The sequence below is a fragment of the Trematomus bernacchii genome, unplaced genomic scaffold (assembly GCF_902827165.1).
Source record: "Trematomus bernacchii unplaced genomic scaffold, fTreBer1.1, whole genome shotgun sequence".
NCBI lineage: Eukaryota > Metazoa > Chordata > Actinopteri > Perciformes > Nototheniidae > Trematomus > Trematomus bernacchii.
The window spans coordinates 9,068,310-9,087,845 of NW_022988098.1; the positions used below are offsets into that span (position 1 = coordinate 9,068,310).

General features: G+C 42.5%; 1 protein-coding gene across 10 annotated transcripts in view; it reads left to right on the plus strand.

Moving 5' to 3' along the window:
- LOC117475536 overlaps positions 1 to 19,536 on the plus strand; it is a 78,958-nt gene that overhangs the window by 40,121 nt on the left and 19,301 nt on the right. For 4 of the 10 annotated variants that reach the window (XM_034121801.1, XM_034121799.1, XM_034121807.1 and 1 more), the window contains 6 exons: positions 7,011 to 7,081; positions 7,193 to 7,352; positions 7,451 to 7,514; positions 7,591 to 7,635; positions 7,752 to 7,991; positions 8,104 to 8,244. The exons of 2 other annotated variants lie outside the window; for them this stretch is intronic. In XM_034121801.1, coding sequence (XP_033977692.1) covers positions 7,633 to 7,635; positions 7,752 to 7,991; positions 8,104 to 8,244 — 384 coding nt within the window. In that variant the 5' untranslated portion in view covers positions 7,011 to 7,081; positions 7,193 to 7,352; positions 7,451 to 7,514; positions 7,591 to 7,632. Of the gene's footprint in view, positions 1 to 5,010; positions 5,063 to 7,010; positions 7,082 to 7,192; positions 7,353 to 7,450; positions 7,515 to 7,590; positions 7,636 to 7,751; positions 8,011 to 8,103; positions 8,245 to 19,536 lie in introns of those variants that run through there. 4 more of the 10 variants (XM_034121800.1, XM_034121803.1, XM_034121804.1 and 1 more) reach the window with 4 other exon arrangements.

Genomic DNA, 19,536 nt, shown 5'->3' on the forward strand with positions numbered 1-19,536 from the left:
GGTCAAGTCCCGAGTCATTGGTGTTCAAGTCCAAGTCGAGTCGCAAGTGTTTTGTGATTTTGTCAAGTCGAGTCCAAAGTCATCAAATTGGTGACTCGAGTCTGAATCGAGTCCAAGTCATGTGACTCGAGTCCACACCTCTGCTATCTGTTACGTTTACAGAGCCTATTCAAAGATATCATGTATGTTCAGATGTTTTTCTTTTATGCGGAGGCAGCATTGGACCTACACAGCAACTTTACATGTATTTATTGAAGAGCGGCTTTGTAGCTTTCTTTGAGCAAAGAGAGACAGAGCTTGAAAGCATCTGTATCACAGCAAGTCAAATATTACATCAGTCTATGCGCACAGATTAGGAAATCAAGAGCCCAAATTAAAAACTCAAGTGCACAAATTAGTGTTGTTTTTTCCCTCCATGACACCTCCCGGGCTTTGTAGATTTTGAAAAACTGACATCATAGGTTCTGGCAAGATGACGCACTTTTATGATGTCATCTGCCCTCTGGAACAGATTGGAATTAATTGGTTGGCCGTTTTACAGCCGCATGCCTTTTTTTAACAAGAGCATCCTTTACACAGACACACGGCAGCGGTTCTATCAAAAACTCAATCATCAGCTGGAGAGAGGAATATACTTCACCTGGCAATACACCCAATGAAGTACACAACATTTTGTGTGATTCATATCAATGTCTACGAGGTCTCTTCTAACGTGCACACACACATATACGGACATAAATTACATCTCTCTCTTCCTCTCTCCATAAACACACACTCTTGCAGCTATTTCCCCTCTTGTTCTCAGCATGTTCACAGAGGCCCTTACAAAATGAATCCTATTGTGAGTCTGCAGCGATATATCAACCTTAGCCACAGTCTGGCTTTGTCCTACCCCAGAGCCAACCCTGTGTTCTCCTAGTTTGCAGGTAGCACTGATAACACTCGGGGTCTGCCGGCCCCCATTTATCACCTCCAAGTACCAGATCACTGCACGCTTTACTCCACACCAACACCACTGGACTGCAGAAGAAGAGCACACGGTGACGGGGATGCACTGATATATTTTTCCCCTGAAGAATGTTCATGGGGATCTGTGTCAACTATTTGCGTCAACTCATTAGCAAATAATACCACCTCCTGACCTTCTGACTTTTTGTCACAGCCTGGGGCCGTTCTTTAACCTGTTAAGCCCTGAGCCTGTTTTTCAGGTCTCAGGCTCGAAAATGACATTCCCAGAACAAATGACCATATCTTCCCTTCTAAAAGGGTTAAATTAATAATCTTTTGACTGTAAATTATAGTGTCCGTCCAAAAATTATTTTGTACTTATAGTGAAAACTACCCTTGGATGATGGTAAGGTAGACTAAAAGCTTTAGGAATCCAAAGTACAACATATAATAAGTACCCTGTATTAAGATTGATGCAAAACAAGTGAAATTTGACCTTTTTAGAGAGGTTTAGCAAAAATAAACCACTTCTGGGGTCATTTGGGTGGATTTTCCATATCTCTGGCCCCCCTTGCTCGATTTTGATGGTTGACACCTCTTTCTGACCGTTAGAGCCAATAGAATCGAAGGGGGAGTCCCCCACACACACTCATTGTGAAACAAAAAGGTGGGGGCTTTGCGCATGTAATTTTGCATTAGAGTGAAGCTACACTCTAGCTCTGATATCTAGAAACGGAAAAACATGGATTATCAATCTCATTGCTCATGGATTATCATAAATCATTTCAAAGGCACACAGACACATTGGATTAACCTATGGATTAACTTCAGCAGAGTTTTTATCGTTTTAATGCCATTGAAGACCACTTTGGAGAGACTTCAGAGCCAAGGTAAAAATGTTAGCATTTTTAGCTACCTAGCGTCAAATGTTTTGATGTCTGTTTTTGCTTATAACGTCGCGATTTCGTATAATTCAGTGATATTGAGGGTACCCATAGATTCTGTGTCACCTCACGATGTGAATCGATGTGTTGGATGTAGAGAAATGATAAATAATAAAGTTTTGTGAGTGATTTTTGGTGCAGTAATCTGTTAGCATTTTTCGCTCGTTGCTAATTCAGAGGCCCAGCGTTAGCATTGTGGGTTTTCTTTTTAAAAAAAAAAAAATATGATCAGTTAGATGAGTTTCTTCCCGTTACATGGATATAAAACATTCATAGTTTATTAAATGAACATGCCCTCAGACACTGTTTCCTGCAAGATGTTGCGGCAGTGCCCCGGTACCGGGGTCTCTCGGGCTTAACAGGTTAATTTCAAAATAACTCCTAACACCATGTTTACTCTCCTCTGTGGCAAAATAACGTGTTGTATGAGGTGTTATATTTGATAAAACACTGATGCTTGTCTTGTTGTGATTTAACTATAATGATGGGTTCAGGAGGCGTGTGGCGCAGTGGATAGAGCGTTGGTGTTCGGATCAAGGGAGCACAGGTTCAAACCCCACTGCAGTCAGCATGTCGTTGTGTCCCTGAGACACTTCACCCCAAATTGCTCCTGTGGGGATTGTCCACAGTATTGAGTATGTAAGTCGTTTTGGATAAAAGCGTCTAACAAGTAACATGTAATGTAATGTTCAAACAGCCAGGTAAATGACTTCAATGAATCACCAATTCTAAAAGTCAAGACTTATAATTGCTCCCCAGTGCCTTACAGTATGTGTAACCTAATTCCTAAGTGCATGTAAGTAAATGTAGCCAACACTGAGGCTTTAAGGAGATATCAACAGTAAATGCAGGACTGGTGTATATCTCTTTCGGTCTGTTGTCTGTTCTTGTACTGGTTCTGATAGAGAGATATATAGAGAAGGGAGGGGCTGCAATAAAATCCTGTTCCAGGTAACGACATCCAAACATCCATCCAGCAAACATTTACACACTGTTTGAGACCACAAGCCAGGAAACCAGGGTGCTATCAAACGCGAGCTCGTCCACCATAAAACAACAGAGCAGCGGTGCAGCAACCGCAGCCACACTACCAACTAGGCTCCTGGCCCCTCTACTGGGGGCAGTGGAGCTCCTTTCTGCTGCTTTATGGGATTAGATATGATATCAAACTGCCTGCTGAGGTTGTGGAATTCTAAGCTGTTTGTTTAACCCGTTGTCTTCTCATGAAAGGTGACAGTCAGGCTGCAGAGTACTTTGAAAGGGAAGAAACTTTATTAACAGCTTCACTTCTGAAAACCTGGTTTGGAATACCTTTAAATAGAGAAAAAAGTGTAAGGTTCCCTAAAGTAGACTCCAGGCTGGACAGTTTTAACTAAACTGACGAACACACAGCCATCACTGTTGTTAACTAATTACTTTAAAATAACAGCAGGACTAAAACGTCACTACATCAATACACTAAGCTTTGTAACAGACTGGCTGAGTTATAACATATACATTTACGAGTCATTAAACACACTCCACTGGAAAATCTGCAACAATTTATCTTAGTTAAAAATGCCATGATTTGATAAGCAATATCCATGTCAATGTTTATCCTAAATGAAAATACATACAGAAAACACAAGCTGCACTAATGTGTGTAATGAAATTCTAAGGAGCAGTGGAACCAGCAGCGAGCACTAAAGACAGAACATCTGTTACGGAGCGTCCACACAGCAGCGGTTAAAAGATCTTGGAACGCTTCTGCCCATTCACTTTGAATGGGGTGACGTCACTTTGCCTCACTTTTCGCCGAACTGCATTGTGGGCAGGCGAGCGGAGATTTTCAGGATTTTCAGGATTCAAAGTTGAGCAATGTTCAACTTTTGAAGCTGAGGTGGAAGCGTCAGCCAATCAAATCCCGTGTACGCAAATCTGACAGTTCAAGCTCTAGCCAATCAAACCGCGTGTATGCTGGGAGAGACATACCGCAGGTCATTTCCTCATATTCTAAAACATGGAGGAGAAATTAGCGGTAGGGAATCACCCGGTGCTTTATGACCAGTCCCTATTTACCTACCGGGATATAAACCGGAGGAGCCAGGCATGGAGGGAGGTGGCAGAGACAGTGGTAGGTTTTCGCCTGTTTGGGGAGTTTATATCCAGTTTACTTCGGGCTTTTTTGCTTCGTATGTCGGGGGCGGGAGATTCATGTGATTGGTTGTTGGTGCCTTGCTCGCAAAAAATCCCCAAGCTTCAGATACGCCCACCTCCAAGATTTTTTTAACGCTGCTGTGTGGACGGGCCGTTAGTGTGGCATGACAGAACATATATAATATTGCCTCATGCCAGTTAATCGCATGCCTGATTGCTGGAAAACTGAAATGACTTCCTGTAAAACAGTACTTACAGTTCCTCTATAGATTCAATTGAGATAATTTCATCTGGTAAAAACACATTTCCTTTTTAGTATGTGTCTGAACAGAGGCGTTGATGCAGGTGTTAGGGGGCGTCCATAGTTTATACAGATGTGGCACTCCAGATAGGACTCCACCCAGCGGATCCCAGTGGCTGGGGGCGTTGCCAAATTGCTAAGAGGGCGTTGCCAAATTTCCCCATTTGTTCAATTACAGGATTTAACCATGAGATGGCGCTTCATTCACAAATACACAAAGACAACTTGGTGTTGTAGACCTTAGTCTGTTTGCAATGTTTGCAGCTCTGCAGTTGTGTTTGCTGAATACTGTAGCATTTAATCACTTATTTGTTATGGTTTTCACAAGCTGCTATAACGAAAAAACATCAATATGTTAGATCAAATAAAGTATATCTAATCTTATTATCTTAATTGTAATTCAATAATATATAGTCTTTATATATGTCTACAAATGTCTTACATATGGCAGGACGCATAATGTATGCTCTATATGTGTGTGTGTCCATGCATGCTGGTTCATTTCCATACAGGCTGATACAGGCTATACCCAGTTTTAATCCTTAATACGTCAACACAACTTCTGTGTTTTAGTTTGCAATGCTGACTTCCCATTTTCCCCCTCAAGTGACAGAAATATTGTTTTTTTCATTTCTCTGTGTACAGTAGAAAAGGACATTATTTGCTCTTACATTTGCACAGGTCAGATCAGATCCCTTGCTATGGCGATTTTAATCTGATGCTGTGAGTGTAGGTAAGTCAAGATAAAGAAATAGGAAGGAAATAATGTGCAATGTTTTGTCATAATGATGCTTGGACTATTTTCATTGCTGTGCTATCCCTTTCCATACAAAAAACAACACACCCACACACACCCAATTGCCACGAGTATCGACACTAGAAACAGATTAAAGAGTTTCAGTGATTTATATACTCAATTATTTCACAGACTTCTGTTAAATCCATTTAGACCGGCTAATACCACAGCCAGACAGACAATAATGTACCTTAGTTTTGTTTGGTCTGACTGGCTTGGGATGAGACGTTTTTCACACATAAAATGCTATTAATAAATAATCAACATGTCTGCTGTTCATGCACATTACACACCAGAGGCCTGTACTACGAAGCCGGATTTTCCTAACCTGGATATGTTTGAGTTAGCCGGTTGGCCCAATCCAAAACATACGCGCTCTCGCTAAACTGTACTACGACGCTGGTTATCAAGTGGATCGCTCAAGCCAGCCGTGTCCTATCTAGTTAGGTGCGCGTTCACATGAAAGGGGTGGTATTTGGAGCATTCGACCAATCTCAAACATGGAGAAGCGTACTGACAGCGCAGCGTCATACTTCCTGAATGAAAAGTGAACTTTAATATTAGTCAAATATGAAGAAGTTAAACTTTAAACATCCATGTCTTAAACACTTTATCCAGGATAAAAGCCACATAGCTGCACCTGCAAGGTGAATACAGCTGGTAAAAGAAAAAGTGTTTGAATGCGTACATTAACAGGTTTATGAAATCACTGCCCCGTCCAAGACACGAGTGGATCTGACTTTAATTACATTTGACTCGAGTGTTTTTCGTCAACTTAATGTGTTGCTTAAAATAATACTTCTGCATAAAGTATGTGACACTGTGAGTGTTGCACGGCCAGATACGGCTCAGCTGACTCAGATAAGGAAATATATGATACATTATGATGTGATATGATATGAATGATAATGGGACACATCTACGTCTGCACTCACAGTGCCGCGGACTGTACTTAATGTTACTCTGATCCGGTTACTTATGTTGTGGCAGATATTTAAGTAAGCTTTCTTAACGCTAATGTTATAATAGTCAGATTGCTCTGAAGATGGGAGGGGATATTCTATTCATTTTCACGTTCAATGGCAGTTTTTCTGTATTTCCTCTATCCTGTAATATGACTTGATAGCTTTAAACTCCGCACACGGAGCTCTGATTGGTCAGCAGGCGGTGCTTTCACTGAGTTGATTTCTTAGCCTGCAACCTAACCTGCTCCGGACCAGGGGGGTATACTTAGAATCTAGTTCAACATATCCTGGATATGTTTTGAGTTATCCGGTTGACTTAATCCAAAAAAGAAAAACGCTCTCGCTAAACTGTCCTACGACGCTGGCTATCAACTCGATCTCAAGCCAGCCGTGTCCTATCTAGTTAGGTGCGCGTTCACATACAATGGGTGGAATCTGGAGCATTCGACCAATCACAAACATGGACAAGGCTAGAGCAGCGTACTTCACAGCGGAGGAGCAAAGTGTTATAATGAGCCGCTTTGAGGACTTCAAGCACATGATAAAAGTTAAAAGCAACACGGTTGCGGCTGCCAAAAGTCGCCAAAGTGGTTGGCAACAAATTGCTGACTCTGTGAATGCGTAAGTAAATTACGTCCTATGTAACAGCGTGCACAGCTGCACATCTTTAAAAAGTGTATTGGATGCACGGCAGTCATGTCACGCTTCCAGATTAATTTTCTAGTTCAGCGGATAAATAGTCATTAAAATACCAAATTGATCATTGAGTGGCAGCCTTTTTGTCTTTATCATATCATCGCCCGAGGGTCACAAGTGGACTTTGAGCCATGCTTTAAGCCTAATGTTCTTTTTATCCTTTTAATTTATAGCATTTATTTTTAATTCAAGCTGTACATGACATTTTTCGTTTCGTTTTTCAGATGTAATCCCGGCGGCTCCAAAAGGACCTGGGAACAGACCAAAATAAAATACAAGAACATCCTTCAATCTGGTAAATGTCCCTCTTTTGAGATCTTGAAAATACACGTTTTGTATTGCTTCAATTGGTCTGGGTTTCATAACTGTATAGGAAAGCGGTCACATTTTTTCCCAATTCTTGCAGCCAACAAGAAAAAAAAGGAGGGGCCCTCCTCCAGCAGAGTTCACCCCTGCCGAGGAGCTGGCCCTCAGCAACAATGAGGGTCGGCCCTTGATGGTAGGGGTGGAAGGGGGGTTCTCTACAGACCCTGGTTGCAGCAGCTCCCACCACCTTTATATACAGGGTAAGATTCAGGGAGCTTGAAACAGCTGGGTTGCTATAAAACACAATTATATATCTATTTTTGTGGGAGTAAGTAACATGTATTTTATTGTTCTGCAGATGATGGGAAGAACATGGTGTTGCTGCCCCCCCCCCCCAATCAACAACTATACCTCATACAGAGGTAACGTAACCTTTGGTATGTCACCTTGAGCTGAATATGGATAAAATAGACCATTTACATTTCTTCTTCTTTTCAGGGGGGCCTAGATGAGGATGACACACTGTCAGAGAGCGCAGAGATGGTGTGGACACGTTGCTTTAATTGATTCTTTCTGATTACTTGCACATGGTGGTGGTCTGCACATGGGACAAAAAACTACTGTGTATTGAAAATATATTTGCTTTGCTCAATTCGCAGGAAGAAGGAACTCTTCCTCCCCGGCAGCTACAGGTGCTGATTCCTCCCCCACAGCAGGTGCTGATTCCTCCCCCACAGCAGGTGCCGATTCCTCCCCCACAGCAGGTGCCGATTCCTCCCCCACAGCAGGTGCCGATTCCTCCCCCACAGCGGGTGCCGATTCCTCCCCCGCAGCCTGGGCCCTCATCTAGGCCCTCATCTAAGCCCTCATCTAGGCCCTCATCTAGGCCCTCACGACAAGTAATTAATTAAACAAAATGTAAAAGTATAGTCAAGTTTAAAATTGTCAGCTTTCTTGCTGTGAGCCATGCTTGAATGTTAAAGCAACATATATGTGTTTCATGTGTTTCAGGCTGAAGCAGACACTGTGCGGGCCCTGTACAAACGGACCCTAGTCCAAAGCATCCAATTGAATGACCTCCTCATAGAGCACCAGAAGCTGTTGATGGAAAAAACAAAGCTGGAGGTGGAGAAATTGGAGAGAGAAAGACAGGTAATTTTGTAACATTCAGTAATTTTTTTTCAAGTCAAATGAAAGGTGCATAAGGTGACCTTTACATCTTTTAGGATACCTAAAACACAAATCCCTTTTGTCTTTAAAGAAAAAGTAAACCAAGAAATATTGGCCAATATAACATGCAATAGCATCTCTGACAGCCCTGCCAGTAGGGTAGTCCAGGGTGATGGGGTCTACCACATCAGGAGGTTGGGGGATTGCATGAGGGGCCCTCTCATTCCTCATGGTTGCAATGTTGTGCAGCACAACACAGGCCGTTATGATGGGAACCGCTCTTTCAAGGGCCACTCTGAGCCCTCACAGGCAGGTGAATCGGGCCTTCAGTAGTCCAAAGGTCATTTCTATCCTGACCCTGGTTTTGGTATGGGCCACATTGAAAGTGGCCCTTCACCAGGGTCAGGATATGGGGTCATTAGGAAAGGCTGGCAGGCATAACCCCTGTCCCCGAGCAGCACTCCACTGAAGACTCCTGAAGATAAAGGAACATTTCCATAAGTATACACAAAAGGCAGCTTAAGAAGCACAAACAATAAGAATGTACAGTTGCCATACCCTGTTCGAGTTTTTTCTGTAAATATTGTATGTCTAAGTGTTACAGCATGTATACTAAATATATACCCATCCTTTGAATACGCCGGGAAGATCTGAACACATTTCATAAATATGAACTATCCAGCTTTGGAAGAACTGCACCCCCTCGTTGGGAAATGTTCATGACCTAAAATGTCTTAACATGCTAATAGCTTAATATGTTCCTCAGCCAGAGCTATGTATGTACCACGAGTAATTCTAACACTGTCTTACATAAAGTTAGCTGCCTGACAAAACTTCCAGAAAGTCACGTCGCAACTCTCTGCCTTCCCTGTCGCAGTTCAGATCGTTCTATTTGTATTCATTTACACCTTTCATGTCACAGTATTATCACAAGACTCAATTAAACCACATTTATATGAGGCTGAACATTACAGATATGTCTCTGACACATGTATCTCCTCAGAGTGCGTACAGTTCACAGGCTCGTGCACACAGTCGGTTGGTGTCTGCTGTTTGCTGCTGACTGTCTGCCATCACCTCCTCAGAACCGCAGCAGCACTGTCACGACCCCGAGGCAACACAGCCACGTTTTTTGTGGGTGTTTGTGTGTGACACAAAAAACAATATTGAATTTCAGACAGAGTGAGAATGAGGGCATGTACGCAGTGGGAAGTGAATCGCTAGTCTTGATAGGAGCGCCTCAAGTTGAAGTTACAATAAGGACTAGCTTCATGACTGAATAATAATATTGTCATAGTTTATTCTTCTGATAAACAATGTGAATTTGAAGTTTGATTGAATACTATCAAAATAGTTTCATAAGTCATTAACAACTGGTTTAAGTGTTCTACTCTAAAAGAGTCCTCTCCTACACAAGAAGCCATGTTTTGTATGGAGCTGGAGGATGCAAGAGGGTGGGTTTTAGTGAGACAGAAGAAAAGCGGATATTAATATTAATATTCCCCATCTAAGAACTCATAGCTTTGCCACCAACAGTGACATCTAAATAGAGAGAGAGAATAAAGTTTCTCCGACTAAGAAAGTAAGCAAATTGGTCCTCATGTGGTGATGCTTCTTATCTCCTGTTCGCAGTGTGCACACACAGCATCATATACATCAAACAAGGAAATAATGTAATCAAATTAGAGAATGAATGCATTCAATTTGAACAGTGACAGTGTACAGATGTGAATGTTTATGATGGTGTGTGTGCTGGGCAGTACCCAGCACAAGCTGTTGGTAATAATCTGTGGCTGTTAATGAATGTGCTCCCAAACTGTGGAGCTACAGGGCACCGGGGCCCATCTACAGCCGTGGCCTGGCCCTATACTTATCAAACAACCCTGCTGCTCCTGTAATATAATCACATTACTCTGCTTCTCACATAGCAAGTGCTTTCTCTACCACCTCATGGAGTCAAATCAACATAATAGATCTGCAATGAGCCTGCCGAGCACCGTAATGACGCTCAGCCTTGGGCTCCACACAAACACCAAAGGACAGTTTGAATTGAAGCCAAGAAGGAAATATGAAGGGATATTAACATATGTGTGTTCATAAAAAAATGGAATTAGCTGTCAGGTCAAATTGGATGAATAAATGGTATGCAAGTCTTTGTCTGTTGATAGTGTTGCTCCCTCAGGATTATGCCACAGCTTCTACCTAGAGTACATTTGCACAGTGCATGCACAATAAAACAACAATTATTTAACCATGCTCACTACTCGACATGCTTTGTTCTCCCTTAACCTTTCATCTCTGTATATGTTTCTCTTCTCCACACACATCTATCTTTGTAGTCACACTCCGAGACAATTTTCTTCCTCTCCTTTTTACCTCACAGTGTGCTGTATATGTCACACCCTACTGCATGTTACAACATCTCCAGACTCACTTAGAAATACCACCTTTGTCTTTTTCTTTCATAAAGCTTACATTATTTGTACTGTTCTGTGGGAAGTGAATTCAAGAACCCTGAATCACATTCTCGCTAATTAGTAAATACAGGAGGTAAGTCTAGCTTCTGCGCTGCGATCTCTGAAAGGAAGGAAAGATTAAGTCATGTTTTTTTTGAGTGAAGGAAATCAAACCTGAATGTTGGTGTTCTGCGCAACTTCTCTTTGATTTGGGGATTAGAGCTAAGGACTGTTCATCGCTGTCTTAACAATTACTCTGAGGCTAACGGAAGCCGACGCCGTTAATCTTCACACGCTGGAACCAATGTAGAAAAAGGGTAGAAAGTCAGCAGAGCAGTTACAGGATTTTTTAGTAGTTTTTAGTAGAAATCTCCCTTACAATAAAGGCAGTAGGCCTATATCAGTAGGCCCGTGTGTCATCTCCAATAAATGGCTTCAACCATCCTTTAAACTCAGGGTTTGATTCCCACTCCTTTCTGTACTTTTGTGAATAGGCCACAGTAACTTTAGACTGTGACATGATGACCTCCGTGGATGTTTAGCTTGTCACAGAGGCACACACACAGTGGACGAGGTGATTAAGTGACTGAGGCTGTGTGAGTCAAAGCAAAGCAAAGGCAGTTATTTATTATAGTGTGACAGTGAAGAAACATTTACATTTTACATTTAAATCCCGCTCATGCGCAATTCATTTGCAGTCTCGACGCGGGAGAGTGTGGCTGTCTCCTCTCTGCTCTGACTGCAGCTGAGCTGCTGCGGGAGGCCGAGCGCCTGTGAGTACTATGGGAGGGCAGAGGGGCTCACGGCAGCACCCGCGGCTCGTTAACTGCTGAACAATATTTGAGTCTCCAAACACCAGAAAAGTCCCTAATAACACCATTACAAGTCGTTAAATTAGTCGTTAGTCGCTTTTGACAAAAATAAGTAGCCGGAGGGTTTGGAAAGCCGCCGAATTTAACGAGAAAGTCGCCAAGTTGGCAACACTGCTAGTGGGTTGCCAGGTTTGCGCGCACGGTGCTATAATCACCCAATCACGTTTCGAAAAAACGAAATGTAATATCTCAATACAAAAACAAACGCAAATATTTCATTTTAAAAAGTCAAGTCCTTTCAAGTCATCTGTCTCAAGCTTAAGTCAAGTCTCAAGTCATGAATACCAAGTCAAAGTCAAGTCAAGTCTTTTATCAATGTTAGTCAAGCAAGTCTCAAGTCCAAAAATATGCGACTCGAGTCCGACTCGAGTCAAGTCATGTGACTCGAGTCCCCACCTCTGCCCTCTCCACACCTCTCCCTCCACCAGCAACGCTTAGCTGTCCACTCTTCCTGTCCATATGGGAAGGGTGCACACATACAAATGACACAAAGACATCTTAAGGGCAAACCATACTTGTCTATGTTTTAGATTACCAAAAAACTAAAAATGTAGCTTACAATGTGTTATTTACATGTGTAAGTGTTGTTACAGTATGTAGTGTCTCTACTTTAAAGAGTCCTCTCCTGCTGATTTTCAGGGAGGTGTGTGGCGCAGTGGGTTGTCCGTAGGTGTTCGGATCAGGGGGTCACAGGTTCAAACCCCACTGCAGTCAGCATGTCGTCGTGTCCCTGGGCAAGACACTTCACCCCAAATTGCTCCTGTGGGGATTGCCCACAGTATTGATAAAAGCGTCTAACAAGTAATGTGTATTTCAGTATGTAGTGTCTCTACTTTAAAGAGTCCTCTCCTGCTGATGTTCAGGTGTATATCAGTATGTAGTGTCTCTACTTTAAAGAGTCCTCTCCTGCTGATGTTCAGCTGTATATCAGTATGTAGTGTCTCTACTTTAAAGAGTCCTCTCCTGCTGATGTTCAGCTGTATATCAGTATGTAGTGTCTCTACTTTAAAGAGTACTCTCCTGCTGATGTTCAGGTGTATATCAGTATGTAATGTCTCTACTTTAAAGAGTCCTCTCCTGCTGATGTTCAGGTGTATATCAGTATGTAGTGTCTCTACTTTAAAGAGTCCTCTCCTGCTGATGTTCAGGTGTATATCAGTATGTAATGCCTCTACTTTAAAGAGTCCTCTCCTGCTGATGTTCAGGTGTATATCAGTATGTAGTGTCTCTACTTTAAAGAGTCCTCTCCTGCTGATGTTCAGGTGTATATCAGTGTGTAATGTCTCTACTTTAAAGAGTCCTCTCCTGCTGATGTTCAGGTGTATATCAGTATGTAGTGTCTCTACTTTAAAGAGTCCTCTCCTGCTGATGTTCAGGTGTATATCAGTATTTAGTGTCTCTACTTTAAAGAGTCCTCTCCTGCTGATATTCAGGTGTATATCAGTATGTAGTGTCTCTACTTTAAAGAGTCCTCTCCTGCTGATGTTCAGGTGTATATCAGTATGTAGTGTCTCTACTTTAAAGAGTCCTCTCCTGCTGATGTTCAGGTGTATATCAGTGTGTAATGTCTCTACTTTAAAGAGTCCTCTCCTGCTGATGTTCAGGTGTATATCAGTATGTAGTGTCTCTACTTTAAAGAGTCCTCTCCTGCTGATGTTCAGGTGTATATCAGTATGTAGTGTCTCTACTTTAAAGAGTCCTCTCCTGCTGATGTTCAGGTGTATATCAGTATGTAGTGTCTCTACTTTAAAGAGTCCTCTCCTGCTGATGTTCAGCTGTATATCAGTATCTAGTGTCTCTACTTTAAAGTAGGGGTGGGCGGATCAATACCACAATATCGATACTTCCGATATTACGTTACGTTTCAAAATATCGATACTCGAGCCAATAGGATCGATCCTTTTATACTTTTTTTTTCTCTCCTCGTCAATTTCATCAAAAACGATGTGCAGAGTGCAGACGAACACAAGTATATGCGCTCTTTCCTTCTCTATCCACTCCTTTCCTCAAGGCTCGCGCACGAGCAGCGCGCTCCCTGCCTGAACTCCCATTGTCAAGCTGACTGACAGCAGCCAGCAGGACAGCAGCAGCCAGCGACTCTCGAGTGCGACACACGAGCATGATGGCTGAGAGAAAGAGGAGAGTCGTGTGGAGCTACTTCACAACTGGCAATGAAAACTCACCTCAGAGCCGCAAGTAATTACCGCCAGGAAATTGTTGACGGGAGGGGTGTGTGTGTGTGTGTGTGTGTGTGTGTGTGTGTGTGTGTGTGTGTGTGTGTGTGTGTGTGTGTGTGTGTGTGTGTGTGTGTGTGTGTGTGTGTGTGTGTGTGTGTGTGTGTGTGTGTGTGTGTGTGTGTGTGTGTGTGTGTGTGTGTGTGTGTGTGTGTGTGTGTGTGTGTGTGTGTGTGATTCACTCCCTAACTGCCTTATCAGACTTCTGCACCAGCAGCTCTCATTAGAACATTAATTGAAAAAGTGTAATTAATCCTGAGAGGTGGTTAGACTGGACTTTGGCCAGAGAGAGAAAGAGGGAGGGAAAGGGGGAGAGAGGGAGGTGCACAGAGAGCTGGGTGTTTAGTGTGACCCAACACTGCCCCCTGTTGTTCTTGCACAGTGGCATCTCCATGCAGCCAGGACGATGCCACTGCTGAAATGTCGGATTTAAATCCTTTTTATTTTTGAATAATTAGAAGGGAAGTAAAAATAAAAAAAATCAGCTTTTAGCTGTTTTACTTATTCTTTTACAAGGAAACCACACATCATTTGCCATTTATGTGTATTTCTTAACTCTGTGTGGATATATCTTTATTGCTTCATGTATCTTTTTGGTACATGTTTATCTTATATGTACCGTGTGAGCCACGTCCAAGAATGTCCATTGCCTTGTGATGGAGAATAAAGTATTTTATTTTATTTGTATTTCTGATGATGGCGAATGGAGCGAGAAAATCAAATCTGAGCTCATCTATGTTGAGTAATGGGCTATAATATTTAAATGGTATGGCAGATTGAAATTAATCCAACATTTAACAAAAGTTAACAAAACATTATTTAGCTGCTAAAAAAATAATCTCATTTTTGGGGGAAAAATACAATAACTGATACCTTTTAAATTGTACCATGTTCATGTTTTATTCAAAAAGAATATATATATATATAAATAAATACACTCGGGATAGATTATAAAACAAGATATTCTAATTATGACCTGCTGTGTTTCATAATCCTTCAATTCTTAGATATTATAATGAGTTACGCACAGACAGGTGCTCACTTTGCCTCCACATAGCCTGTCAATACACACATAAACCCCGCAGCCCACCCTCGTAAGTATTTAGGGACTCATATACAGTACACACAGGTTTCTGAATAGATGCCCATGGATCCTGTTTGGTTCATTGCTGCATTTGATTGTCATAAAGCAAAATCAATGCCAAGCTAATTCAGAAAAATTAAGAAAATGTCACATGATATTGTGCATATGTGACATTTTTCTTGTCACACATACTGTGTGCATACATTTTTAGGTTACCGAATGACTTATTTGCATATGTATGCAATAAGAAGAAAAGAAAAAAGAGGTGAAAAAACATAATAAAATTGTCCATTGTGATCGGGCACCTTTTCTTGGCTTGGTTAATGAGAGGCAGCGCTGAATGGCAGTGAGGTGATTTTTCCATCAGACTGATGAGAGGAGAATTAAAGCCCACAGCTTGGGGTCTGCAGCACCATTACAGAAGGAAGAAGGTCTGAATCCATTTGGCCTGGCCACGATTCTAATTAACAACTCAACCCTGCACAGCAGAGAGAGAGAAAGAGAGACATACAGAAAGGCAGACAGGCAGAAGAGAGAGAGGTGGGAGAAGGGGGCTCATGCATTGTGTGGAAGCATCTCTCTGTTCTGGAGAAATGTCAAAAAGATTGGATCATCTTTAATCACACACCGTAGCTACTCTATAATTGTGCAACCTCTACCCTTTTCACATATCTAAATTATCCAGTTTTCTGTGTGTGAGCTGTGGGACAGTAGAAAAACAATGCCAGACAGAGCCTTGATGCTTTTAGTGTGTCGTGTGTTTTTGGGCTGAGCCTTTGATCATGCTGAGCATTTGACACAAGGAGGAGAGGCAGGGGACTTTCAGCATTCATAAATATTTATCTCATTACTGCGGGCTGAAAATCACAGAAGAAAGGATAAGGAGATATCAATTGATCTTTATTGTTAATTGACCCAAAAGTATACTCTCAAAAACTGAACAACAAAAACATTGTTCATCGCCTTATTCTCTCGCGCTGTCCCCTCCCTCTTGTGTCTTAGTTTCTGATACAAACTTAGCCAACTTTTTTTCTGTCCTCGGGCTCTTGTAATAACTCGCTGGTAATTTTGTTTTTGTGTTTAACTTTCTTATCGACACAAATGTCCCCCCTCTCAATTCCCCAAATGGAACACGCTCTGCCACCTTGATGTGTACAACTAGAGGTTAAATGATCAAATGTGTTATTGAAATGTAGGCCCGCTGATTATGGCTGTAGATCGTGGCCCATTCCAAATAGCCGGGGGCAGACAAGGGGGTGAGGTAGGGGACCTTGTGGGTTAACAGTTTAATAAAGGGGGGGGGGGAGGGGGGGGAGCTCTCCCAGCTCTTTCACTCACTCCCTCTCTCTGCCCTGTGTTTTACCATTTTAATTAGGCCATAACAAGCTCAATCATGTAATTAAGAGCTCAGCTGGACCAGAAAACAAGTCAGCCATTAGCCCCCGACCAGCTCAGATTACCCACAGCAGCTGCTAAGATGAAGTAGATATAACACACAGATGCTCACATATGGAAGTGTCACCGATTGTAGAAATCACTCCTGTTCTACTTCTTCGGAAAACTTCCGCTGTTTGAATAATGAACACTCCACTGGCGCTGCACAAATATTTTGACAAAAAAGTGTTTCTATCAGCCAACCAGCCCTAGGTTAAACACACACACACACACACACACACACACACACACACACACAGATGTTGTACTGAGAGGAGTCTCTGCAGTGACAGTTATCCCCCAGGTGTTTTGTTTCACAGAAACACTTTATTATCTTTGTTCCTAAAACAGTGCAAAGTGAGAGTGGCAGCATGATGGCCTTTTTTCCCACAAAATACACACACACACACAAACACACACACACACACACACACACACACACTAGACTGACGAATACAAATCTCTTTATCAGACTGGGGGGAATGTAATTCATTTCATATTCACAGCACTGACGCACCTAGCCCTCTAACAGGCCTGTATGAGTAAATTGTCAATTGTAGATGCTCTGCCACGCAACATTACAATGCAAACAAGGTTAGTTTTCAAACACCTGATTTGAATAAGCTCAACAAGGAAACATATCAGCCGGCGCTGCTTCAATGGTCTTTGTGTAGCTTCCAGGAGAGGTAAGGGAGGGGAGGAACGGTGGGAGCCGACGGGCGCGGTGCAGGGACACTTTTTTGCAGGCTGGGAGATGCCGGGCCGATAGCACCGGAGGAATGGCAGTTAATTTGAATATGGCACCTCAAGCCACAATGATCATTATCATCACCAATTCAAGGAAATAAATGAGAAGTGGGGCTCCAAAAATAGCGTTCAGAGACTTTTGTCATGGCAGGTAGGCCCAGTGGGGGGGGGAAGGCAGAGTGTTCGCTAGCTCATTATCCAGGGCTGGGCCGAGGGAACGGAGGGATCCAGAGAGAAATTGCATTAATGTGTCAACACCCCCACCACACCACACACACACACACACACACACACACACACACACACACACACACACACACACACACACACACACACACACACACACACACACACACACACACACACACACACACACACACTGTCTCTCTCTCTGTCCCTTCCTTTCTCACTGTCTCTCACTCTCACTATATGCCCTGTTTAATTTGAGTGCCAGGTAATTTAGCCATGCTGCTGTCACCTGCAATGAGGCCAGAGATTGAAACTAATGATGCTTGAGACCTTTCCTTTCACTCTCCTCAACCCCCCCTCCCTCTCCCTCCCTTCCTTGGCCATCATCTTGTCACCTCAATCTCTCCATATTTCTTCATAAACGCCAATAGTGCTCCTTCCATCTGCCTTTCTTCTCTGGACAGCACATATCCTGCACCCCTTTAATTCTCCACTTGTCTTGTACCACGGCAGGCCCTGTGTCCCCCGTCACCTGGGCCACAACCCCTCCTGCCCCCTCACCGTCTCTCCCTTCAGCCAACTGTCCACTCTCTCCGACCGTCCTAGATACTTGGCATCTCATCTTGGGTGCAAGTTCATCAATGTTTGGGCTCAGGCTCTGAGCTGAGGAAACCCTCAGGATTGAGTGAAGGTGTGCGTGCAATATACCGGCGGGCCAGATCTAATAGTTATTAGAAATTATCCTGCGGGCCGGAATTAAATCTACCACAGGCCGGATTTGGCCCCCGGGCCTTGAGTTTGACACATGTGCTCTAAGCCTTATGACTGTGGAATTTTGATGGTTAACACTTGTATTCTTGACTGATCATTTCCAATGTAATGACCCAAAATGACATGGTTTCAATATGTTTCTTACACAATTAAATAAACGGTGATGTGGAAAAGCCAGCTTTAAAAATCTAATGATCGTAACTGTTTCTTTAAAACATGCTAATGAAAATACAGATACGCCTTCTCCAGGGAGCAAGCATTCTGTTGTGATTGAAAGGCTGCACTTGTAATAGAAAAGCACACAAGGTGCACATTTACCCACAGTGAGTACTATTTGAATGGAGCTCTTTCCTCAAAGATGAAGGAGATATTGTTCTGGTATTTTGTTTATGCATTGGTAGCATGACTGTTAATATAAGAATAAAAGACTTGATAACTATGAACCCCTATGTATGGGGGCATGTTACACAAAGTATTATGCATCAAGGTTATTTGCTTTGCTTGATATTTTTGTTGGGTCTTTATCATTATAAACTTGTATGCTGGACTCTTGTATGCGTCCATCTGCAAATCAAGATCAACTCTAAACTTAACCGGCCACAAACATAATGGAATAAGCTCAAATCAACATATCAAATCAACAGAAAATCTATTTTGCCATGTCGCTGTTCTCCTGACAAAATGCAATGATGAATCCACATTGCTAGTCCGTTCAATGCCGGAGCTCCCTCAGCCAATTGATGAAGATGATAAATCTTGTCTTTTCTTTTGTGCCCAAATGCCGAACTTTAATGAAATTGTCTCTCTTTCTTATCACTTCTGCTGAACAAAGCAGTGCATTCTGTCCTTGACTGCCACTTTCAAAAGACATAATGTCTCAAATTATAAGAAATATCATACAGAGAAGGGCAGATTATGAACAGCATGATACAGGACTGCGATAATAACAGCAAACTAGCAGTGCATAATCATTGTCGGTATCTCTGGCAAGATACCTATATGCCTGCAGTTTGGCAAGGTAGCTCAACAGATCCATCAAAATGTATCTGTCGTGCAGTGTCTCGGTTTGTTTTGATGTCAGTGAAGCTTGGAGGGAAGCCTCATTAGTCTAGATACTTCGACACATGCAGGCTCAAAGGCGTGCATGAGTGCACTGATGCCTGCATAAACACTTTGTGTCTCCTGCTCAGACACCAATTGTATTTAGTCACAAGTCTGATCTGGATAAATGTCTCTATGTGCGCCGTGAGAGCAGACACATTAGCACATAGATTTGCTCATCTGAAGTTAGCTGCGTCAGGCCAGCAAAGGAAAATAAATGGTTGTTATGGACCCAAGTCGTGAGGTAAAAAGTGAATGACGTAGAGCCACAGGGCCAGCTGTTAGGTGTGAGGCAGAACACTGTCCCTGATGGGAGGCCATTTGTGAGTGTGCATTCATACTGACCCATTCTTGTCATGGCAAAGAGAGCCAACAGTCATCCATCA